Source organism: Cavia porcellus, unplaced genomic scaffold (assembly GCF_034190915.1).
Source record: "Cavia porcellus strain 051 isolate PalLab524CR breed Dunkin Hartley unplaced genomic scaffold, mCavPor4.1 scaffold_9, whole genome shotgun sequence".
Lineage (NCBI taxonomy): Eukaryota > Metazoa > Chordata > Mammalia > Rodentia > Caviidae > Cavia > Cavia porcellus.
In genome coordinates this window covers 14625469-14650399 of record NW_026947492.1, presented here as the reverse complement: position 1 = coordinate 14650399, position 24931 = coordinate 14625469, and the positions used below count along the sequence as shown (strand labels likewise).

At 42.3% G+C, this 24931-nt stretch overlaps 1 protein-coding gene across 2 annotated transcripts in view; it reads right to left on the bottom strand.

The window, feature by feature from the left end:
- Crtam (cytotoxic and regulatory T cell molecule) overlaps window positions 1–19636 on the bottom strand; it is a 30496-nt gene extending 10860 nt beyond the window's left edge. The window contains exons 1-5 of one of the 2 annotated variants that reach the window (XM_063255952.1): window positions 19073–19636; window positions 7637–7783; window positions 5415–5567; window positions 3480–3623; window positions 1992–2153 (exon numbers count right to left, since the gene is read on the bottom strand). In XM_063255952.1, the coding sequence (XP_063112022.1) occupies window positions 1992–2153; window positions 3480–3623; window positions 5415–5567; window positions 7637–7783; window positions 19073–19118 (652 nt within the window). In that variant the 5' untranslated portion in view covers window positions 19119–19636. The remainder of the gene's footprint in view (window positions 1–1991; window positions 2154–3479; window positions 3624–5414; window positions 5568–7636; window positions 7784–19072) is intronic. The other variant, XM_013155386.3, reaches the window with a different exon arrangement.
- Window positions 19637–24931: the final 5295 nt, after the last annotated feature.

Below are 24931 nucleotides of genomic sequence, written 5' to 3'. Positions count from 1 at the left end.
CAACTGTATATTTGCATGAAGTTGAATTATTTTTATGTATATTTCAAGCAAGAGAACATATTGGAAAAAACTAGATGCAAAAAAGAGATTTTCAGGATGTAAAATGATGCCATTTTTCTCACTATTTTTGGGGAGTGTTACAAAGTACAGTTATGTATTTTTTCAAAAGAATGCCTTCTGTTTAACCTGTAGTAGCTTAAATAGTGAATAAATATATATTTTAAATGTTTCAGTTTTAATTTCTGATAGGTACATTTTGGCAGCTATAACTCAGGCAAGTACAAATTTTCAGGGGTCCCTAGTTGTTTTAAGAGTAAGAGGCATGCTGACATCAAGAAGTTTGAGAACTATCATTCAACATTTTAAAAATCCCAACCATAACAGTAAATGCATATTATTCATTTGGAATACTAAAAAAAGATTTAAGTAAGTCTGAAGAGAGTCGCGTCTATTTCTGCTGTTCTGTTCCCTGCCAGCATTGTGCCCTCCTAGACAGCCTCCTGGCACCTCCTGCATCTTCCCGGGTTCCTACCCCACCGAGAGGGTAGAGATGGAATTACAGGAGATCTTACTTGCAACTGTACAGTAAAATGCCCAGCCGGGCATTTTCTTAACTGATTGGATGAGCAAGATACTTGTGGTATCTGAATACCAAACAAAGCAGCTTGCCAAGCCAAAAAAAAAAAAAAAAAAAAAATAGACACATGGAAGCCACCAATAACGGACACCTTCGTTCCTCCAGGGATTCTTGGTGGAGCTCTGACAGTGGCTGCTAGACAGTTAATACTGAGCTCACAAATAAGAGTCACCTTAGCCTATGAGCAGAAATATTTACAGAAATGATTTTGAGTCATATAGAAATATGGTCTTAAAGATAAGTTTGAAGTTGGCTTGATCTACTGCAAAAATATCAAAATGCAGTTTTTTCTCCAACAGTTCCAGTTCTCTCGTTGAGGAACTCGAGGGCCTTTGCAGGGGTGGTCAGGCCCCCACCACATGCCCTGTGACCTACTTCCTCGGGCGGAGGCGGAGGTGTGGGTTGGGGGTGAATCATCCTGAGGTGGAACCGTGTGGAGGGTTACAGTACAGCCTGGGCTGCGGGTTGTGAGTCTCCTGCTGCAGCTTTCTCCATAATCTGCTTCTGCTTTGGTGTGGAGGTCTGCAGGGAGAGCTCGCAGTGTTCGGGGGCCTATGAACCCCAGCTGGCCGTTTGACAGCCTTCTCTAGTAAGGTTCTCCTACACGAATCTGCCTTTCACAAATTCCTTCCCTTGCCAGTTATTTCATCTGGTGAAAGAAATTTTTCCGCAAATGCACCACTATCTGCCTTTTTTTCTTTTATTAAAGTGATTCCCTCAAGTCCACAATCTCTTTTTATACTTGGAAGTACCTTATAAATGAATGCAAGTTCAGAGTTCTACAAATTGCAACCTTGTGATTCAGGTCTCTTACAGGATACCCCTTGGCTCAGAGAGTTATTTACAGCTTTTAAATTTTTTCTGGGACCTTTGGGGAAACTTCACAGCAAAATAAGTCTGTAGAGGAATCCTGTCAAATTATAACTATGAGAGTTTTTATTTTTATATAAGAACATCAACTGATTTTTTTGGAAGCTCATATATTTGCAGTTAATGTTTCTTTTTGGGTCAAATATGGGTAAGCTTCAGATGATTTCTTTGAAAACACAACTACAATAAAACTATTTGCAGTCAAGTCATGCTCGCTGTCATTATCAAAAAAGAGAATGGCATAATTTGCACCAGGTACTCTGCCAGGCCTTATGCCCAACTGGGATTCTTCCGAACACTGGATCATTTGCTATCTTGTTCCCAGCTAGGGAAATTTCAGTTATTGCAGGTGTGTGTTATCAATTAGGGGAGCTTCCCTGACTGTCACCCTGCCCTAAAGGACTTTGCCTGCTCCACCTAATTTTTTGATGGAGCAACATAAAGGTAAATTAAAATGATCGAAGAAATCATGGGTTCTTCTTACCCAAATCTTCAAACTGGAAGGGCACAACGAATTTGCTCCCTTGCAGGCCCTGGTGTCGTAGGACGCAGCCCACAGTCGAGTTTTTGCTGAATGAATGCACGATTAGCATGCTGGTGGTATTACATTTTTTCCCGTCTGTTTCGAACTTATGGTGGGTTTCACCTATGTAGCAATTTAAAGAGATATAAACAAAAAATTGTGGGTATGGATGGGTTTGGTTCTATTAGAGACTAATACTTTGACTTTAAGACAAATATAATTAGGTTTCTAGCCTCAGCCAACACCCTTGTGTGCTGTGGCTGTAGGTGCAAAGGCAAGCAGGTAAACAGGAATGCATAGGTTTCTACGGATCATTCCCCACTGATAACTCAAGTCAGCATTCCTAGCGATCACACAAGACACACAGTTTGATGTTGCTATGAAACGCAAAGACACCTGAGCTGACTCAAGTTGTGTAAATAAGGAAAATTCAAAAAGAAGCCGTATATGAAGCAGAATTGCTACTGGCCTGAGAATCGGATCTAGGTTCAAGGCTTTTTGTTTCTAGAATTCCATTTGGCTCTCAGTTTTATCAATGGAGTAGGACTGCTTGCGGCTTTTAATGACGTGTGATTACACAGATCGAAAATGTGAAGTCTGTTGAAATGTCAGACTGCTGCACAGGTAGTTCCCAAATGTCACAACTATTATCCTTTGATTAAAGTCTCAAAGTTTATGTTCTTTCATAGTATTTTTCATCTGTTATTATCACAGTGCAGTACATGGTACTACACTATGGAGGGGGGATCGTATCTTTTCTGATACACATATTTTCTGACTTACGATGGCCTGACTGAATGATTTTCAGCTTGTGTGAATGGGAGCGTACCTGTACAAGCTTCTGTCATTCATTCCCAGTACAGTACCCAGTAAGTCACAGGAGATATTAATGTTGTATTATAAAATAGGTTTTACAGGAGGTAATCGATTTCAATCATAGGTAAACATAAAATTTTTTTTGATACTGTGGATCAAATTCAAGAGGTAAACATAAGTGTTAAGAGCAGATTTATGGTTAGACTAAACTAATTGATGTTTGGCAGGTCAGATGTATTAAATGCATTTTTTGACTTAAAATATTTTTAACCTGCGTTGAGTTTGTTGGGTTGTAACACCATAGTAAATCTAGGAGTGTCGGTATATTCGTTATATTAAATGAACTTTTAATTTTATGCCTGAGAAGCAATTTTACATTCAGGGATCATAGCTATGTTATATCTCTTATTTTAAGAAACTTGTCAAATTTTAAGAAGCCATTGCAAAGATTCTAATCTGGTTTTAAGCAAAACCAATGTTATCAACGATCAACCTCTCAACAATGAACAAGGATAATTTTCAGGAATAAGACTAAATTAGTGCCCACTGTCTTTTGGCATCAGCAGCCACCAGAGGGCGCCAGAACATTTACAATCCCTAGGAAATCTAATCAGGGAGGAAAACAGAACTCACTATAGATCTCCATGTTGGTCCCCAGTAGCCAGGTTATCCTCGGAGGGGGCTTGCTTCTCTGGGCAGAGCATCTAAGTACAACATGTTCTTTTCCGTTAGGTCTTCTGATAACTGAAGCCTCCAGGGTTGGCTTGACAGGAGTTGCTAGGAGAAAATTGATTTTTTTGAGCTGAGTTGGTCTACACATCTCAGTGAAGTACAGAGCTAAGAATCTGTAGGGATTGCTTTAAGGTATAGACTAATTAATAGGCACATTTTTCATTTGACATTTCCCAGACTCCAGTCCTGTTAAAGGGCTTTTGTGTGTTTGCAAATGTACTTTGGCTGTTGTTAGAATGTTTGTTACTCAAGATGTGATTAGTTCCTAAAAGTTCCCAAAAGCATCCTTGCAGAATAGCTATCACATATGACACATGGCTGTATTTGGTTGGTAGAACAGAAGGTCAGGGAGAGCTCTGAATTCTAGTCCCTCCCTCCATCACCAGCTGGTGGTAACTTTGGTAAATCCCCCAGCTTCTTGGTACACCAGGTTGTTTTCCCTCACCTGTGGCATGAAGGAGTTGGCTAATGCGTTGGCTTTTACAACTCTAAACTTTCCTGAGCTCGTGACTCATCTCAAAGTCAGGTGGTTACTTTTGTTCCCTGATGCCAAAGTTGTGGGTCTCATTGGTCCTTTTCTTTGTTTCTGTCTTGGGAAATACTTTGTACTCTGGCTTGCTCATTTCTCCCACCCTACTTCCATTTTGGCTCTGAACTCAGCTCTTCCACATGTATTTAACTTGTCTACCGTATAATGTTACAGAGACATCGTAAAGGCACTTTTTAGTTCCAAGCGAGAACTAAATGTGTTACATGCTGGCAACATGAAGATGGAAAAGATAGGGCCACTCCAGGAGCTGGAGTCTGGTGGCAGCCTCACTCCCTCGTGGTAACTGAAAGATCACAGGTTGTGACTGGAGGTGTGGATCCTGATGAATGTGTGTGCTTAGCGTATGCAAAGCTCTGATTCCATATCCAGCATTGCAAAAGAAAAAAGAGTGGGGGACCCACATTGAGTGCAAAGGTAGAGGTATTCACAGGGCATTGTAAGAGCCCAGAAGGGCACACAGCGAGCCCGAGCATGGATGGCATTGGTGGTGACACTCAGCCAGGGAGAAGACAACCCTTGAGCTGAATCACTTTGGTCCCCAAAGCCTTCAGAGAGCCAGTCTTCTGTTACTGTCCCACCATGGCATCCTTCAGGACAGGTGCCAAACCATATAACTCAACAAGAGAAGTCCGCAGTCCGCAAAATTCATTTGTGTGATATATGGGATTATACTATTGAGAGATCAATAAAAATCAGTATCCTTAATTGATCTCCTCTGCCACCAGAACCAAAACTGCAACACTGATGAGACATACTGCAAACAACTGCCCATCCACTGATCTGAGAAAGTGCCAGGTGTTCAGGGAGGTGTCAGGCTCATCATCCAGGCCGTCATGCTGATCCTCCTCAAGCAGAAGAGAAGAACCATTTGGCACAGGATATGAGCCAATCATCCAACTGACTCCAGTGCAGCTGTATCTGGATTCAGCCTATCTTAGGCTGTGGCATCACGTGGTTCTCCTTTATTTACATACATGTCTTGCCTTCTTCTGGTGTGCAGAGTCTCAGGCACAAATTGTGCCTAAATCATCTTTGGCCTGTGACAGTGCCTGGCATATATAGTCAGGGCTTATCCAACATTCTTCTATTTTCTTTTCATTTTCCAGAAAAAATTTAATCAATGCCAAAAATACACACGCTCACAATTTAATCTACAGTTTGCCACTCAAGATGTCCTCTTGTTTTGTCTAAGTGAAAGGTGGCAGAGATGCCCCCAGAAATACCTTAGTATGGGTACCATTTTAAAACTAAAATGTCAAGTTTAAAATCACTTGCTGGGTACCTACCTAGCACAATCACTCTCACTTCCTTGGTGCTCACCGAGTTGCCGTACTGTAAACACTTGTACACGCCTTCATCCTGGACGGTGACATTGGCCACTTGGATGGACAGCTGCGTGGCTGAGTGGTGAAGAAGTTGGTATCTGGAGTCTTTTAAAGCTGTACAAAGAAGAAAGAGCTGTTATGCGGAAAGGAATCAGATGAATACAAATTGATCATTCATTTTTGATTTTTATACTTTAGAGGAACAAGCGCCATGTCTTCTGTTCAGCTGCCTTCCAAATTCTTGTCACCCATTGAATGCCTTTCTGAGTAGCTTAGAAAATTAAGAAATGAAATATTTTTTAGTGCCATCTGTGAAATAAACAAATTGCATTGTGCTTGTAGGAGAATAAAAATGTTATACTGGAGAAAGATTCAGGCTACAGGAGGATTTCGGATAACTTTTTAAAATGAAAAGTGCCCTACTACGACTTACCTCACTGGTCTGATTTGCTGTGTCATATAAGTGTCAAGGATAGAAGATAAATGCACTCACTGATAAATGCATTAGCTGAGTGCTTTTTATTTATAATTTTAGAATGCTCATTATTATTTGAAGATTCCCAAAGATTATGACTTACTCTTTCCGAGTACTGGACCAACGGAAAGGGAAGAGAATAGAGGAGAGGAGAGGAGAGGAGAGCAGAGGAGAGGAGAGGAGAGGCCAGGAAAGGAGTTGGGGGTGGGGAGACACTCCAAAATGTTCTTTTGGTTGGTTGTTGACCTTGAAATCCCACCTGAAATCAAAGCTCCCTTAGCAAATCAGAGGCTCCACAAATGAGGTGTTTTTAAAATTAAGATTTATAATATGAACAAGTTGAACCTTGAACAGCTGCTAACAAAGTTGTCCCTAATCCAGAGCAATGAGTCTGTCCTGGAACGGGCAGTACATTAACTAGAATTCTGGAGTCCTCACCTTCTGCTTTATTGATTTGGAATCAATAATTCCTTGTCCTGAAGGCCGACTGCATTGTACCATTTTTCAGCATCCCTGTCCTTAGCCACTAGACACCAGAAACTCCTCCCTCTTCCCTTACTGAGAACAACAAAACTCTCCAGACATTGCCAAAATCGAGGGCATTACCCACTGGAGGAAAGGATCACCCAAAGTGCCCAATCACTGAGACAGATCAGGCTCTCTGGCTGCAGACACCTCGGAATCTCTGTCCTTTCCTCCTCCTCCCCAAAGAAAACCAAAACCCGATAGCAAACAGCATCGTTTTACAGAATGACCTCTACTCCAAGTTCATCTCACTGAAACTTTCTTTTTTTTTTTTAATTTTTTTTGTCCTTTTCCTTTTTTATCGGTACCAGGGATCGAACTCACAACTGCCTGCTTACAGGGCAGGCACTTATGCCGCTGAGCTAAATCTCCAGCCCCTACAATTAGTACCTCCTTATTCTCCTAGACTTTAGCATTAGTAGTGGATTTTGCATAAAAGAACGTAAGGAGTTTTTATATGTATACTGATATTTAATGTTTTCAGAGGACATCAAATTTTCAATAATCTCTGCTTTTACAGAGGCTTTTAAAAGTATTTGGTAGATAAGAATGTTAGGTGAAAATAAAAAGTGGTCTGTTTATGAAGGGAAGGAGTGAGTAAAATCTTGCCCGAAGTCCAGGGTTGCGTGAGCTTCTGTCTGAGGTGTTGAGTTCTCGTGTGCTGGATGCCTGTGAATATGGGTGTGATCCCTGTTCTCAGAGTCATGCACTCTGTCCATTTCTAGTACTTCTCTAAACCTTGGTTTTGTGTTAAAACCAACAGGGGAAGGAGAGTCTTGTGGAAAGAGCTTTGGAACAGGCATAAAGCTAAGAAGCTGTGACAGCATTGGCCGTGTGAGGGGACAGGGCCCCCAAGGCAGCCCCCAAGCCCTGTCTGTCATCCTGCTGTGGGTGTTTCACGATCACTGAGAGTCAGAAAGTGACAAGGGGGTGGCTGGGGACATGGAAATGTGCTTTGTAATCTGAGCCCCCTCAACAACCGCTCTGGTGGGGTTTCCATTTCAGACTTCCTGCCCCTGGGTGTCACATCACAGCCTGCAGAGGTGTGAGTCTCCTGGGGAGGAGGCGGGCTGAGCCCACCGCTTGGGTGATTCATGCAGTTTCTGACCCTCAACCTGCCTGCTGGAAAATCTCTTAGCGTGAGGTCTGGTGGTGATTGTTTTTCCTTGGTGCAGTCACTTACCGGGATGCCCATTTAAAAACATGGTGAAGCCAGAGGGTGCCAGCCACTGGAGGGAGGCGGTCTTCCCCGGGGAAGTGGCACACTCGAGGGTCAGTGTGTGGCCTTCCTCCACGGTGACAGTTTCCGTGAGGTTAGTCAGGAGGGTGTCTAGGGAGGAAGAGAACGGCTGGTCAGGCTGGTGGGCTGAGCTGTGCCTCCCTCAGGGCAGGGATTTGTTCTTTGTGTGGTCTCATTCCGTCATCAGACACCCACTGCATATTTCTTACAGAAGTCAGAATACATGCAATACCAGAAAACATGGGAGGAGAGGGCACACCGTGTGTGAGAACAGTAAGACCCCTCACCAAAGGGAGCACATTCGCCTAGGACTGAATACAGATCTTACTAGGGAGAAAGGGAACATTAAACAGCTGTTATTGGGGCATCTGCTGGTTGTGTGTCAGGCATGGTCCAGACCTATCGTGCTCAGATTTAATATTCAAACTGAGCCCGCAGGAAGGGTCATTTCGCTCACTTAGCAGATGAGGAAATAGAGGCACAAGGTCACTGAGGTCGCGGAGGTCACTGGGCCCTGAAGTCCCGAGCTGCAGACTTCAAAATCCTCATTTACGTAAGTGATGAGACTCCAGACAACTTAAGCTTTAGGACTTCAGGTTATCAAACAGGTAACTTGTCCCTTCAAGCATGTACCCAGGAGTCCATGCAAAACTGTTGGGGCTGGGGGACCAACTCAGGGGTACAGCACTTGCTTGGCATGCCTGAGGCTCCAGGCTCCATCCCAGTACCTCTGAGAAAACACAAACTAAAATCAAAACAGCAATGCAAAGTTATAATCCGCCGTGCTGTCCTGAGTATGGAGCTGCTGCTCACCAAGAGTAGGTGGACTCCCGGGTCAGAGTTTCTGTCCCCTAGGGCTGCATGCGTGCGAAGACCTCCAGTTCAACAGTGCACAGCAGCGCCCCCTCCAGGCAAATAAGAGAGTCTGGAATGTTAGACCACAGCCCAAGGGAAAGACAAGCAATTGTTTCTAAGCAGCTGCCCAAGACAATGAGGGAAAAATAAACTGGCTTTACTGTTGGTTTGGCACATGTATACCTTTTGGTATTTCTGCTGATTTTAAATTGAAAGCAGTTATTCCCTTGATGGCAAGATGGCTCTTATCAATGAAGGAACGAAACATTTTCATAAACAAAATGCTACAGGTTTGTAAGTTATGAGTCATTAGTGTAACATGTACTGATTTACCTTAATTCCCCTCCAAAACAAAGAGAGAGAGAGAGAGAGAGAGACAGACAGACAGAGACAGAGAGACAGAGAGAGAGACAGAGACAGGGAGAGACAGAGAGACACAGAGACAGAGAGAGACAGAGAGAGACAGGGACAGAGAGACAGAGAAAGAGAGAGAGTCATTTGTCATCAACTCATGACAAATTTTAACTATTAGCATGAGTTGAAGAGCTCTGGGAATGAACTGGTGCAGCTTTTCTGGTGTGCTCCATCCCTAGATCATTAATTTCCATCTAGCTTCCAGCACTAATACCCAGAATTATTGGGCCATATTCATGTAGACTTTCATGGGAAAGCAACTTGCCTGAGTTCTAATGGAAAAAATACCCATCATCAGCCCATGCTGTATTGAACAATGAGTCAATAAAGGTTTGAGAGATTTGTGGAGCTGGAGAGGCCCTCGGTTCTATCCCCAGCCCCCAAATAAATAAGTAAATAAAAAGAAAGGAGATCTGCATTAGAAGAACAAAAACAAAAATACTGAGGCCTAAGGCCAGAATTTGGCTTTGGTTTGGCCATTTGGAAATACTCTCATTTACAAAATCACCCCGGAGCGAGTAATATGAATAATATTAATAGAGCTGCTTTGAAATAACAATGGAATTTCTTCTAGGGCTTTTTTCTTGGTAATAAAACTGTGGGAGGCTGTTTGGTCCGTGTTCATGTGTCTGTGTGACACCCATGTGAAGCGGACAGTGGTCCTCACCCTTGGAAATACATCACAGTCGCCTGGGGAGTTTTTGAAAGCTCTGGTACCCGGGTTGTACCCATTACTGATTACATCAGAATCCCTGGAGGGAGGACCACCTGTGGACTGTCCTCACGGCCTGGCCCGAGAGCTCAGATTCTTCATGTCCATGAGCACAGTTGTAATGTAATGAAGGATTCATATTCAGAGCTCTGACAATGCTCCCGGATATGGGGGGTGAGGTGAGGGAACCTCCTGACTTCGCAAGGATCACAGGGGACCTGAGGACAAGAGCCAGTCTCATGTTAAAATACTTTCAGAAAACAACAGTGCACCACACTGGTCATGACATCATCTGTGTCTTCAGACAGCATGGGCAGGTGGCAACGCCAAGGAGCAGCCCAAACTCATCATTTCCTGACTTTGACATTTGGATCTTGGTTCTTTCTGTCCTCGGAAGCTAAAAGAACTAAGTGTGCTGTCTTTTTCGTAGTATTCAGGCAATCAAGAATCCGTGCCTCTGGTTCATCCTCATTCCTCACCTGTTTCCATCTACCACACCTGAACATACTGCAATTTGTTTTTCCAAAAATGTTATTCTGTGCCTGAGAAAAGAGGCCCTGATGCCCTCCAAACTGGCCAGAGCATAGGGGACAGCTACTCACCCCACCACAGACCCCGGGGACACCTTCTTTCTACTGACCCCAGTGTTCCACTCTCACCAGGCTCACGCTGCCCTGGTGATCACAAAAGTACTCTGCTCTTCCTCAACGAACTTGTGGTTACAGCATGTCACCTTGTCCCTGTTGGGTGCATTTCTCTTTGGACCAAAGTCCTCCCTGAGTCAGTCTTAGTGGTCACTGTGGGCTAAGAGTTCAAGTGTTCTGAAAACGTTTCAGCTCTGAATTATCTTTTCTGTCATCCTTCCCCCAGGCTTGGCATCATCTGGACTTGTTACAGAGGGGAGCTGTGTTATACTTACCTGTGTGCCCTTAGCACAAGTGGCAGCATGGTGCCATGATTGAAACACACACACTTAAGCCAAGTTCCCTTGTTAGGAATCCTGGCTCGGCCACTAACAACATGAAATTGGGAAAATCATGTCTTGGCTTTTTTTTTTTTTTTATCATAAAAACAGGGGAAAAAGTATTCATCTCATAGAGCTGTTGTAAAGATTAAATAACATGTAAAGAAGCTTGACTAGTACTTAGTGCATAATAATTCTATTATTTGTCAGTAGTGTTCAATAAGAAGTGGAAAAGCTGAGCTGACTCTTGCTTTAAAAAGAAAAATTGAAAGGTTCAGTGTCAAAAGACAAAGCCTTGTAGCTCGAAGCCCTTTGTTAGAGACCTCCTTCCCACGTGTCTCAGGCTGATTTCTTATTAAGCATTCTAAAGTGCTTGCAGACATTAAAAGAAGAAGCAATTACAGAGACAATGAGCTTGTTGTAACTGAAAGAGTTTAAGGAGAATTAAGGATTTTGAGAATCATCATAGTGATAACAAATTTTTTTTTAGAACTTAGGTAGCAGTGGTGGTGTTAATCATACCAGTCAGTTCCTGGGAAGAAAGAGAGAAAGAGAGAGAGAGAGAGAGAGAGAGAGAGAGAGAGAGAGAGAGAGAGAGAGAGACAGACAGACAGAGAGAGAGAGAGAGAGAGAGAGAGAGAGAGACAGAGAGAGACAGAGAGACAGAGACAGAGAGAGAGACAGAGAGACAGAGACAGAGAGAGAGACAGAGAGACAGAGACAGAGAGAGAGAGACAGAGAGAGAGACAGAGACACAGAGAGAGAGAGACAGAGACAGAGAGAGACAGAGAGAGGGAGAGAGGCAGAGAGAGACAGGGAGAGACAGAGAGAGACAGAGAGAGAAAGAGACAGAGAAACACAGAGAGTCAGAGAGAAAGAGCAGAGACAGACAGAGAGATTAGAACTCTGAAATAATGAAATGATGAAATGCTCAGTCCCTTCTCTTTCCATTGTGTAAATTGTTGGCTATTGCAATATTAACTTATTTGGAGATGTGTGTATTAATGCTGCTTTAAAAAGTGCGCTGCTCAGAAAAGCAGTCACTCCCCACTCTCCCACCAAATCAAGTGTACTTGCTTTTAGACTCTATATAATCCATCTGCAGTGTAGCCCTGTAGATTACTGTATTTCTCCCCAAATAAGACTTGGTTTTATATTAATTTTTGCTCCAAAAGACACAAAAGGGCTTATTTTTAGAAGATGTCCTACTTTTTTTTTATGTACAAAAATCTACATTTATTCAAATACAGTGATGTCATCTTCTTCTGAACCATTGTAACTAGCTCTCCAAACTCCGAATTCCAGCCTGAATTTTTGGGGACTCGATTTCCTACAAAACCTTTGGCCCCAATCTCCCAGGTCCAGCAACAGAGCTCTCCTTAAGTGAGCATTTCTTGCCCACAGAGCCTGCTCTATGCAGTTACAATATGCGATGTTGTGAATTATGAAGATTCACATTAGATATGACCACATCCATCCATTATCAATTGTGCGTATTAGTCATCTGCACTCTGATTGGCCACTTAGAAATAGGTCTCAAGTTCATCTGTTTACGTGGGCATTTACCTCTTATCCAAAGGCACCTGCTTGGGTGTTTGCAAATAAATAATCATTTATTTTGTTTTAATTTCAAGAATCTTTTTATTTATATTTAATTATATATTATTATTTTGTAATTCAATATGTCCATCGTGTGTTGCAATGAACATACATAATGCACCTATTTGCCTGATGATCTTTATTGGTGCTAATTTTGGGGTAAGACTTATATTACAAGTATTCTAAAAAATCATACTGGGTTTACTTTCCAGTTAAGCCCTGTTTAGGGGGAAAAGTGGTATCTGCCCCTGTGAATCCACTTAGGCAACAACTCAGTCTCTCTCCATTTACCCAAGGATTTCTCTCCTGTGTTGCCCCGTCTCGGCTCTAGTTAACCTTTTTCCCTCTTAGTGATATCATTCTCTTAGCACACACATGTATGGACTGCTGTTTCTCCCACACTGAGAAGCAAACATGAAACCAGATGGCACATTCCTAACTACTATTTCCCTCTTTTATTGAAACATTATTCTAAAGGTTTATCTATGTTTGTTCACTTCCCTTTCCTTTCCTTATCGGCTTGCATAACCCGTTTCCCCACTGAAATTTGCTCTTTTCTTGTTTGCTAGAGGCCTTCTCATCTGCAAAGCCAACGTTCCACTCTCTGACTTCATCTTAGTCAGCGTATGGTATACGTTTGCTGTAACTGACCACTTCCTGCTCCCTAGGACGGCGCTCTTACACGGTCTCTAAGGTCTCAGTTTCTCTGTTTCCCTCCTAACTCACTGGCCGCTCATCCCTCTCGTCCTCTGTTCCTGAGTTCTCCTCATCAATCTGTCCTTTGTGCTACCAAAGTCCGACCTTGTTCTATTCTGTCTTCATGCACTTCAGACTGCTCCATCTAGTCTCTAGCTAACTTAGTTGGCAAATCTACTTAGATGGTTGAAAAGTGTTTCAAACCTAACAACCACAAACCATGGCAAACAGCAAGCCCGCTTACTGAGACCTAAACCTAATAAAGAGGGCATTGTTGTTCCCAGTTCACAGATGAGGAAATTCGAGGTTAAACAGCTTCCAAGCCAATGTTTAGATCTGGAGCTACTGAGCGATGCATTGTGGTGATTCTGTTTTTCTCTCTAGTTCTTGTATTTTTATGAGCACATTTTATATTTCTCTAAAATTCATTTCTTACAGAAACTTTTACAGTGTGAATGTGAAAAGGAACAGTTTAATGCCAGGTTTCCTGGTGGCACTGATATCTTTCCCCTTTTGTTATAATAACAATAGTGAGGAATGTGGGAGAAGTTACTGGAAGAAAATCAATCATACAATAAAAAATAGTGCCCTAATTTCATCCTTTGGCGTTAGAAGTCGGCACTTAGGAGTTTTTCAGTGTTCTTTAGTATAATGATAATGTAGAAGAAAGTTTGCATTTGATAAAGACGGAAGTAGTGAGATTATCTTCAGCCTGTCTGGAAATGAATGACTTCCATTTAAAAACGTGTGTGTACATGTGGGTGTAACGTGTCTTTCTCTTAGGGTGCATGCTGATGAGTTAAATGGAGTCATTTGACTCTTACAACATCTTAAAAATTATGGTGAAATGTCGTGCGTGTTTTTAGCATAGGCTAAAGTACAGTATATCCAAAGATTAGCATTTGCTCTTGCAGTTACGGCTTTATTATCGGGCTGCTGTCCAGAGTGACAGCTGTAGCTGGCCGAGTTGCATGTGGACATGAATGTGGTTGAGGCATAGAATATTAGTTGGCTGTTTCCTCTCCTTCTAGCTGCAAGGCTCGCTTTGTGTCTTTGTAGGTTGGCTTATGTCACAGTCTTCTCTGGTAGACCCCGTGTTTGGTTTAGCAACAGGAAATCATTGTAGAAAGGAAGAATAGCCCCAGTGAGAAGCCACAGGCCCCTAAGCTTTGCTTCAGTTGGAGGCCTTAAAAATTCTGCGCAGTGCAGCGAGCAGTGGTCTTGTGACCGAGTGCAAGACAAGGGTGCTCTACCCAAGGCTTGATGCCTCATCTTTTAAGGAAAAGTTTCTTAGCATCCTGTCATTGCCATTGGAAACTAAGTTGGGATTTGCCCTTTGGGGTTCTTTCATGTAAGTCTGGAGTCAAACTTTCACCTTTGTTGCTAGGAGGATGAGGTGTGAGGTATTTTTGCTCACCACTTCCTCCCTTCTAAACCCTAAAGCTGTGTTTCTTCACCTCTGGCCTTTTTTATGTAGCCCTCAGCACCATGTGACTACTTCCTCGTTCTAAGTCACCTTCAGTGGTTCTACCTTAACCCTACACGGCTCCACACTTAGCTCAACAATGGATGACTGGGTGTCCCTCCCAGAGGTCACCTATTGATCGGTAAGGTTGACTGAGCAAATTATCAGCTTCTCATCTCTGTTTCTACCTCTGCCACTGGAAGTGCCCAGCTCTATATGGCCATGTGTGATGAAACTTTTATTTGAGCCTGGGGTTCTAGATTGTGACTGGTTTACACAGTTGTGCAGTGCTTAACATGGACACATCCTAACAAATACATCATAGGAGACGGCACTACTGTAGGAGGTAAAGCTTACTACTATTTAGGCTGTATAATGATAAGGGATCATCCCCATGTGTGGGATCCTTCCTAGATCAAAATGTCATTATCAGAAAGACGATATACAGAAATAGAATGCATGGCCTTCACCATCATCTCTGTGCCTCAGCCCATGAATTAACTAATTGTACTATCAGTAGATGGCTTCATAAGTGACAAAATGTCAAGCAAAAGGTAAGGAGCAGTCACAGCCATCTACTGAAACATATGCACATAAAACCAGCACATTCTGAAGACTCCTTGGTCTTTTGAAGCCGAGTATGGTGGGATATACCTTTAATCTCAGCATTGAGAGGCTGAGGCAGGAGAATCCCTGTGAGTTCAAGGCCAGCCTGGGCTTCACAGTGAGTTTAAGGTCAGGCTGAACCATCTCAAAAAAACACTCCTAACAAAAAAAGAGCCCCTAGTCTTTCCCAAGAGTTTGGGAATTGAGTGTGCTTTTTACCTGTATAATAGAGCATTAGGATAGAATCAAAAAAGGAATAAGGCATTCTTTTGTTTTGCTGTCTAAATATCCCAATCCTTGTATTAACATAATTAAAATTCAGGCAGACTAAATCTATACAAAGGAGCTCAAACTCGACATGTCCAAGTGAAATTCTTTTTCCTATCCCTGGTACCCTCCCAGATCCAACAAAGATAGACTACCTACTCCATTCCAATGTTCCTTTATACAAATTAATTCTCCACCAGCCAGTGAATACTAGATTATGACAGTTACTGCACACCCTTGCCTCTCTCAAACATCTTTTTAATGAACTTGTCCCTTTTACCCCACTACCGCTGCTGCTTAAGTTGAGACCTCCATCGTTTCTTTCCTGGACCACCGCAAAGTTGCCTTCTGTGCTCTCCTTCCTCTTAGTCATCATTTTTATCTGCTACTCGAACCACACTTTAAAGACACACATTGGATCGTATCTCTTCCTCCATTAAAATATTTCCCATGACTCCCGTTTCCTGCAGAGATCAGGCCAAAATTCCCAATGGCTTTGCTCCCATGTTCTCCCCTGCATTATCCACTGACCCTACTCCATGCAAATGGTCACTCACTGAGTCCAGAAAGTTCCAGACTCTAAAGATTCTTTGCCTTTGCTGCACTGGTCTCTTGCTCTAGAATGCCTTTCTTTAGCACCTCTGAGACTCAACTCGAAGGCTCAATTTATGTTGTATCTTTTCATTCACCATTTCCCAACTGGACCTCCACCCTAGCCAGCTCTCCCCCACGACCTACCCACTCCTCTAGAGACCCAGAAACACTGAATGAAATTTGGCTACATCACTTAACACATTATTTTGTAGCTACCTATAAGCTCTTCATGGAAAAGGTTGTCATTCATTTATTTTGCAATGGTTAATGCAGAATAATATTTGATATTACTGAATTAATGAGTAAAATGAATAAATGTATATCTTTAGAAACAAATATTTTAACATAATGCTAGTTTTGCTCTATAATTATTATATTGAAAAGAGTGACTAGAACTAAGTTAAAGTCAAAAACACATAGAGTTGGGACTGGGGATTTAGCTCAGCGGCATAAGCGCCTGTCTTGCAAGCAGGCAGTTGTGAGTTCGATCCTCCCCGGTACCGATAAAAAGGAAAAAGACAAAAAAAAAAAAAAACAAAAAAACAAAAAAAAACACATAGAGTTAATTCTTAAACCAGAATCCTATTTACATGACTGTTATGAAATATTAAGCAAAAGTACGTTTCAATTCAGAACGTTAGAGAATGAGACTTTATTATTTGTAGCGAAAGTCAATAGAGAAAGCTATAGATGTGAAAACAAATAAACCGTTTCAAGAGTAAATTACCTCCAGGGTCACTTTAAAGAAGCTGTCTGAACAACAAAAGGACGAATCTATGCAGCTTTCCTCAATGCTGCCTGCATCCTACTTTCCACCAAGTAACTAGAACCCGGGGCTGGAAATCTGGAGAGTTTGACATTCTGAACCACAGGTAAGTAAATGGAAGAAAATTCTGAGAAGTTATTTCGTCTCACTACATTTTATCTGTCGCAGAGATTATTCCAGGAATGGCCTGGAAAAAGACGGAAGACTCTGAGGTTATGACTTTCCTTGCCACAAATTCTCGGCAACCTTAGAAATCTCATGGTAGAAGCAATTATAGTGCTTCATTTAATTTTTAAAAATCACTTGATAATTTATAGCATTGCCAAAATGGATGATATGCTGCCTTTTTGCTGACAAGAAAGCAGCATGGTAGATTTCTTCCCTGTTTGGAACTCTGATGGGGCTGACATATCTAGCTACGTGGGGGCACCCGTGTTCAGATCTAGGACGCCGAGGTGCCTGGGGCAAGGGAGGGCTCTGGAGGAGCTTTCAAATTGGTATTTCCAGTGCTGAATCTTCCAACTGTGTAAGTCAAAATCTTGCAAATTCTTTTTTCTTTTCTTTTTGTGACAGTACTGGGAGTTAAACCTAAGCTAAGTAAGTACCCTTCCACTGCACTATATCCTCAACCCTTTAAATTTGTATTTTGAAACAGGATCACGCTAAGATGCCCCGGCAGACCTCAGACCTGTGGTCCTCCTGACACCTGTGATGCTCCTTTCAAGCATTTGGTTCACATTAAGAGCACATATTCTATCCCAACCCAGTGTCTACACACACATGCTAATCAAAAGTTTCATAAGATAATGTATTTATCATGTTTCACAGATTGGTAGTTACTGGCTGTGAAGTAGGGGCAGGTTATCTCATTTCTTTTGACCTCATCTTTAAATTGGGGATATCAATGCCTATCCCAGCATTTTTGCTAGGATTAACTGTAATCCACAGGATGTGCCCTGCACTCTGCATGACAATACATATTTTCCCTTTTTTTATAGGCAGTATTTTAATAGCATGTTCTAGAAGATTTATTTTAGGGGTTTTTGATTTTTTTTTTTTTTTTGAGACAGGATCTCCCTGTGTATTTGTCCCTGAACTCACAGTGATCCTCCTTCCTCAGCTTTTGGAGTGCTGGGATTACAGTTGTGTGCCACCATGCCCAGCTTGTCTTAGGTTTATCTTAACATTCAATTTCTCCTGTTATTTTAAAAGCTTACTTCTATATGTTTCATGAGGCAAAAAATTAAAGCCTGAAAAAAAATCAAGGTCAGTTAAAGGCTTTAAACTTTGGAATACTTGAAATCACTTTCATTTTAGCTGTCTAAATGTACTCCTTCTGAATGACTATTCTTTAAACCACTCACTGAAAAACTAATATTATTCATTACCAAAATGCAATCCTTATTAAGTGCCTCAGGGCACAGGGGCCAAAAAGGAGGGTACTAATTGAAGTGCATAAAATAGGGAATTGAAATACTATGTAAAATAGGAAATCTCATTTTTTAAAAGGCCATCCTTCAGTTACCACTCTATAATCACTGCAAATTTAGAAGAAGAGGTTGTTTCATAAAACAGAACCACAGATTCAGTATTTGGAGACAAGAAAATATACAGGTACCAAGCATTGGTTCATAAGTGGCTTCTTTTTGTGAGACCAGGCACCATCAGAGACCCAGGGGCACCAAGGGCCATCTCATATTACCTTATTCCCCCTTTTGGGTAAGTATAATTTAACCTGAGTTTAAAAGGTAAATGTGTCTTCCTTTCATTTTCATAATAGCATACTCGAGTTAAACTTTAAGAAACCAAATCAGAGGAAAATGTAAATAAAGCTGACTTTTGTAAAATAAGCATGGTTTTTCACTTGGCCCATCTCTGACTTGAACACAGGTTACGTGGCCCTTTGCCATTTTTAAAGTGCTTTCGCTTTTAAATTGGATCCTTATAATAATCCCGGGAATGTGATAGATCGAACAGTATTATCATCTTCATTTAGAGAAGCAGAAACCGAATGTCAGAGAAATTATGTTATTTGGTTAAATCTTATACAGCAAGGAAGAAATTTTAAAATCCATAACCGATGCTCTCAGCTGGTACTGTCTTAAAAAACAGTCTTCCACACTTGTGCCACTTTTCCGTAACACAGATCCCACAGACACACCCACAGATCCCACCTTGCCATGCTCTTTAGCAACTGAGTAAGAGTTGTGTGATTTAGGGCTGGGGGTTTAGCTCAGGGGCATAAGCGTGTGAATTCTATCCCCGGTACCAAAAAGCAAAAAACAAAAAAGAATTTTGTGACTTGAGCGTGGTTTTAAAAGAATTAGCAGTTGACTGACCGGTCTTTCATCGTAGTCCAGCATGAGTGCAGTTGACCGACTGATTAGGACTTTTGGCAAAATATTAAGTCAGCTGAGCGATACAAACATTAAAGTCCTTACCTTGTACGGGGAACCAAGACAGTAAGCTGAGAACTTGCCACCACATGTTGTGCCCTGCTGCTGTGACGCTGGCGATTTCCTCTCACTTCTGAAATAAGTGCAGGAGAGTCGTTTCTTTTGAAGGAGGCAGAGGCAGGGGCCCTGTGACCACACGTGTCAACGCCTCCATCTGCTCTGGGAGCTTCCTCCGGGTTGGCTGCCCCCCAAACACCTCCCGATGGAACATTTTGGGGACCACAGTGTCAACTTGACTGTGGAGAAGTGTGAGTGATGTGTTAGTGACCACAAGTGGGCAGTGCTAGGAGGTCAACGAGTGCGCATGTGGGGAGAAAGTGTGGGAAGCCCGAGAACACCTTCCTGTGTGGTGATGTCACACCTATTTTTACTCCTCTACCTTCTCAGGTAATTATAATTAGGAAAATTCTATCCACCCTTTGTGAGTATTTTATATTTATAACTCTGGAAACAACTTTTGATGGTTATCAGGGGCCAAATGCATTCATTTACTTATATTTGGAACCTGCATATTCATCTACCTATCCATCCATTCATCCATCCATCTATCCATCTATCCATCCACCCATCCATCCATTCTTCCATCCATCCATCCATCTATCCATCCATCCATCCACTCTTCCATCCATCCATCCATCCATCCATCCATCCATCCATCCATCCACTCTTCCATCCATCCATCCATCCATCCACTCTTCCATCCATCCATCCACTCTTCCATCCATCCATCCATCCATCCATCCATCATCCATCCATCCATCCATCTCTCCACTTATTTTCCCATCTAGCATTCACCTCTCTAAGACAGGATTTGAGGTGGAACATAAATCCCTTGAGGTTTTTTTTTCCTCAAAGATGCCGTTTTCTTTTTTCAATATATAAGTGTATATCACTTTTACAAAATTGTGAGTTTCATTATTTTCATACATGTAAGTGATGTACAGTGATGTATTTGATTGTATCCATGTCTATTGCCCTCTTTTATGACACTTTTTTTCTTCCCTTTCTTCTCTTTTTGTTCCTTTGCTGTATTGCAGATTGAGCCTGGGTACATCACACTGAGCCACAGCCCTTGTTCCTGGTCACTTTCTTTCTTTCTTTCTTTCTTTCTTTCTTTCTTTCTTTCTTTCTTTCTTTCTTTCTCTCTCTTCCTTTTTTTCTTCTTTTTGTGGTACTGGGGATTGAATGCAGGGCTTTGTGAATGTCAGGCAAGCACTCTGCCACTGAGCTCCATCCCCAGTCCTGTTTTTTCTTTTTCTTTCTTTCTCTCTCTTTCTCCTGCCTCTCTTTCTTTCTTTTCTTCTTCCTTCTTTTCTTTTATTTCTTTCTGAGACAGTGTTTTGCTAAGTCACCAAGTTGCCCAGACTGGACTTGAACAGTTTCCCATAGTGCTAGGATTATAGGCATGCGCCACCGTGCCTAGCCCTTCCTTTTATCTGATAGTCTCCCTTTTGCTTTCTTGTCATCTCTTTTTAAATCTTTTTTATATCTCACATTGTAGGGAAAACATGCAACATGTGTCTCAGTCTGCCTTCTGCTGTTTAGCTTGATGATCTCAGTTCCAAGCCTATGCCTGCTAACGATGTAACTCTACTATTCTTTATGGCTGAATAATACCCATTGTGCATTTAGGCGTTTATCTGTCAGTGGACACCTAGGCTGCTCTGGTGTCTTGGCTACTGTGAATGGTACCTCAATAAATATGGGTAGGCATGTACAGTATCTCTACAGTACACTAAAGAGTGGCATCGGTGGGTCATGTGATCATTCTATTCTTAGTATTTAAAAACTTTTAGTATTCTGAATACCCTCCATACTGACTTCCAAGTGGCAATACTAATTTACCTTCCTTACTGGCTGCATTGAAATGTCCCTTCTTTCTCATCCTCCCCAGCGTTTATTTTTTTTTGTGTGTGTTCTCGATGGCAGCTATTCTGATTGGGTGAAACGGAATCACAAAAAGAGTGAGAGGACATCTCACTGTAGCTTTGATGGCTAAAGATGTGAAACTTTTTTTATATGCTTGGCCTTTCACATTTCTTTTGAGAAATGTCTGTTCAGTTCATTTTTTTTATGAATTCTTTGCTACTTGATGAAAAGATCATCTGGTGAGGGAGATGATGCCCAAATAAAGTTTGATTCATTTTATTCTCATTAAGTGGGCCAAGGGATAGACTTTACTTCATTTTGTCAAGTGAATATGTAAAAGAGTGATTGACTGACCATTTGAAGATGCCCATACTCACTTTCCTTCTGAAGCCTGAAAGCCAAGTCCATCTTATCCAAGCAGCAAAGAGTATCATTCTCTAAACTGTGCTTTGGGCCATGGTGAGTGTACCTGATCCACCTACAGATATGATGCTCTGCTGGCTGAAAACCTTGACCACAGTTGCGTTGTCCAGCAGACTCAGAGGTGAGAAACTGCCCCTGGGGAAATGCTGTGAGGTCGGCTGGTGGGCGTCACATTTTGTGGTTTGCATAGGTTTTCCTGCTCTCTCACCAACCCACGCTCAGCCTGCAGCCCACAGTGTGTTCAGGGCAGCCGCCTGTGGCTGCCCAGGGAAACAGAGAAAAGCCAAGGCTGGAGTGCAGTGCCAGGGTGTGACCTGCTTCTTTTCCAATGCAAACGTGTCTCCTGACCACCTTGTAGGAAGGAACCTCACAATGGAGGAGGAGAGAGAAAGCTGTTCCTTCTACCTTTCTCAGTTCTTAGCTGGGACCTCCAATACTGAAAAAGTAGGGAAAAAACCAAACAACCTCATGTGTGTTTCGTATATGCAACAAAGATACATCAGGAACAAATAGTTCTGAAAGGGGTGGTTTAGAATTCTGTCCTGCTCAGCATTTTAAACAAGGATCAGTGGAGTTTTAGAGCAGTGGTAACCCAGAGAGAAAGGATCTCGAGTCTTTAGGGATGGCAAATTTGTGGGAAACTGAAGCTTGTTGTAGAGTCCTCTGGTGCCTTCTCCTGGCTAATAAAGATCTAAAATTTTCTCCAAAATTCCATTTTTGTCTTTGACTGAAAAGGGAGGAAATCACCTTAGTAACTGTATACCCTGCTTTGGGGCAAATAGGAGGAAGAAAGAGAGCAATAAGGCAGGAAAATGGGGGGCTGCATATATTGCTCCCCTTTAACTGACACTAATTTGCTATTTGATTCCTGTTTCAGGAGATCTTTATACTGTTTCATTACTAACAGGAATAATACTACTAACAGAAATAATATTACTAACAGTTAAAGGACAGGTTTTAGAAATATAAACATCTCTCTTTCCCATCATCACCACCGTGTGTGTGGGGAGGCATTCACTGGGCAAGCGACAGACTACAATAGGGGTCAAAATAAACAGGGGGTTTCCCATGTGTAGAAGCTGGTGGAGTTTTTATTGCAATTACAAGACAGCCCTACACTGTCTTCTTGACCTTTCATGACTCTTGTGGGGTATCATGGCCTTTCCCGAGACCAGGGAAAGAGGTGGACTTATCTCATTTCCTGGCAGATGCTGCTGTAATTCATACCTGGGGTGGGATTCTCTGAGCGCTGGTGCAGCATGGAGTGTCTAAGCCAGGCCAGCAAGCTTTGAAATTAGTTATTGGTTCAAACAAAGTTTCCCAGCAGCCACAAAGCTTGGTGGGTTGAGCATGGGTGTGGGAGATGCACAGGGCCTGGCTTGTCACTTTGCCACTAGCCCCTGGGAAGTTTGAGTAGAATCCAGTAGCTGAAGCATCTGCGTGTGTTACATAAAAGAACCTAGTTACGTCCACAGATCTAGGTGGCCAGGGCTACACTGCAGGAACCACGGTAGTTTGGACAACAGGAGGAACAACTCAGCATTTGCTCTTAGACTTCTTCTGCCTAGAAGTCAGCCTTGTGACTCTGGACTTTAGAAGGGGCGAGTACTTGGTGTAAGCAGATCAAATGGGACGTGCTAGAGCCAGCGCCACTCTGGAGTTGATTTCAGAAGGAATTCACCTCAACAGCAGGGTTGATTGTCAAGGCCCAGCTCACAGAGCTTTGTGGGATGGGTGACCATCCTTCCCTGTACCCGAGGGGATTAGAGGAAAGTCACTGGGTCTCATCCGTGTTGTGAAAATCCAAGCATCTGCTGGTACTTTAGGCTTCTGCTTTATTTTCATGAACATTTCTTTCTTTTTTTTGGTAGCGGGGATCGAACTCACGACCTCATGCTTGCCAGGCAGGAGCTTATGCCGCTGAGCTAACTCCCCGGCCCCATGAGCATTTCTTTGAAAGCATTTTAAGCTATTCTCTAGGCTCTGAAACTAAGCTGGAATGGTGAAAAGTCAGGTTCAACACTTTTTAATTATATGGCTGTGGCCAAGTTATTGACTTTTACGAGGACAGATTTCTCCTTCATAAAATAGAGTGACAGCGTCCACTGAACAGAATTGTCCTGAAGATTAAAGTTGACACCCACAAAGTGCATTTGCGCCTGATAAATACATGTGCTTATCAGATGCTGCCTGATATTCTGCCAGTCCCTGGACACTTCCCGATCCCTGAATTTGATTTGCCAGGTAAGCTAGTTTTTGTGCCAGATGCTACAGATTTAGAATAAAACCCTGGTGTTTCACCTGAATCTGCTTTAGCGATCAGTAAGTTCTTTCTGTAAAGGTCCAACCAATAAATACTAAAAATACTTGTTAGCCAAACTTGGTGGTGCACAGCTGTGATCCTAGCCCAGTATCTAGGAGGCTAAGAGTGAGCAAGGAAGACTGTAAGTTTGAGCTGGACAACTGAGTGATTTAGTGAGGTCCTATTTCAAAATTAATTAATTAACTAATAAAAATGGCTAGGGTGGAAGCTCAGTTGAAGGCCCAGGTTTCAATCCCTGTATCACAGGGAAAGAAATTTTACTACTTAACACTGCTTTTGTTACTGGAAATAGCCACGGGCACTGTGTCAGTGAATGAATGAAATTATATTCCAATAAAACTTTGTAGATAGTGGAGCTCAAATTTTGTATAATTATCATAAACCATGAAATAATACGCTGGGTTTTTTCCCCCCAAGTATTTAAATTTGTAAGCAGCCTTCTTAGCTTGCACGGTACACAGAGCCAGGCTTGAACTGTGTTTACAGGTGAGGTTCTGGCCATGGTGGTAACTTACCGACCCCTGTTCTGTGTCACCCTGTGTCTATGGGTGCACCCACCTGCCTGGCTTGTTTCTTCCTCTTTCAGGCATGGTCACTGTTAGCGCTCAGGCTCTTCTATTCTAACCCAGCCAGATCCTTCCATCGTGGGGCGTCTGCACTCAAACAGCTTCCATGGGCTGTCCTTGCACAGCTCCTTACTGTGCTTAATGGCCACCTGTTCAGGGACTGGTTGTGTGACCGTCCCAAGACAGTATCCCCTACCACACACTGCAAAGTTTGTTTCCTAACTAGCATCCCTGAGAGCCCGTAATGATCTTGTTCATGTCCTTATTATCCATCTCCTTGTCTGTGGAGCGGACACCGACCTTTCTTCTTCCCCATTCTAGCTGCAGCCTCTCACCCCGCCTGGAACATAGCAACCAGCAAATATTAGAGAACCATGAGTGAGTTCATGACCTCGATATTTTAGTTTCCTTCATGCGATGAGTTAATGATACCCGACCTTTTACCCTATAAGATTGTTACAAGGATCAAGTGAAAAACTTTTTTAAATTATAAAGTGATATTAAAGGTGGGCAATATGTGATATTAAAGCAAACCACAAAATTCAACCAACAAATTCACCCTTATGTTTCCCCTCTTACTACAGAAACTCACTTCCAGGGAGCAGAGTGGTGTCATCTCCATCCGAATGATGTGGTGTTTATTCCTCATCCCAGAAATTCCCC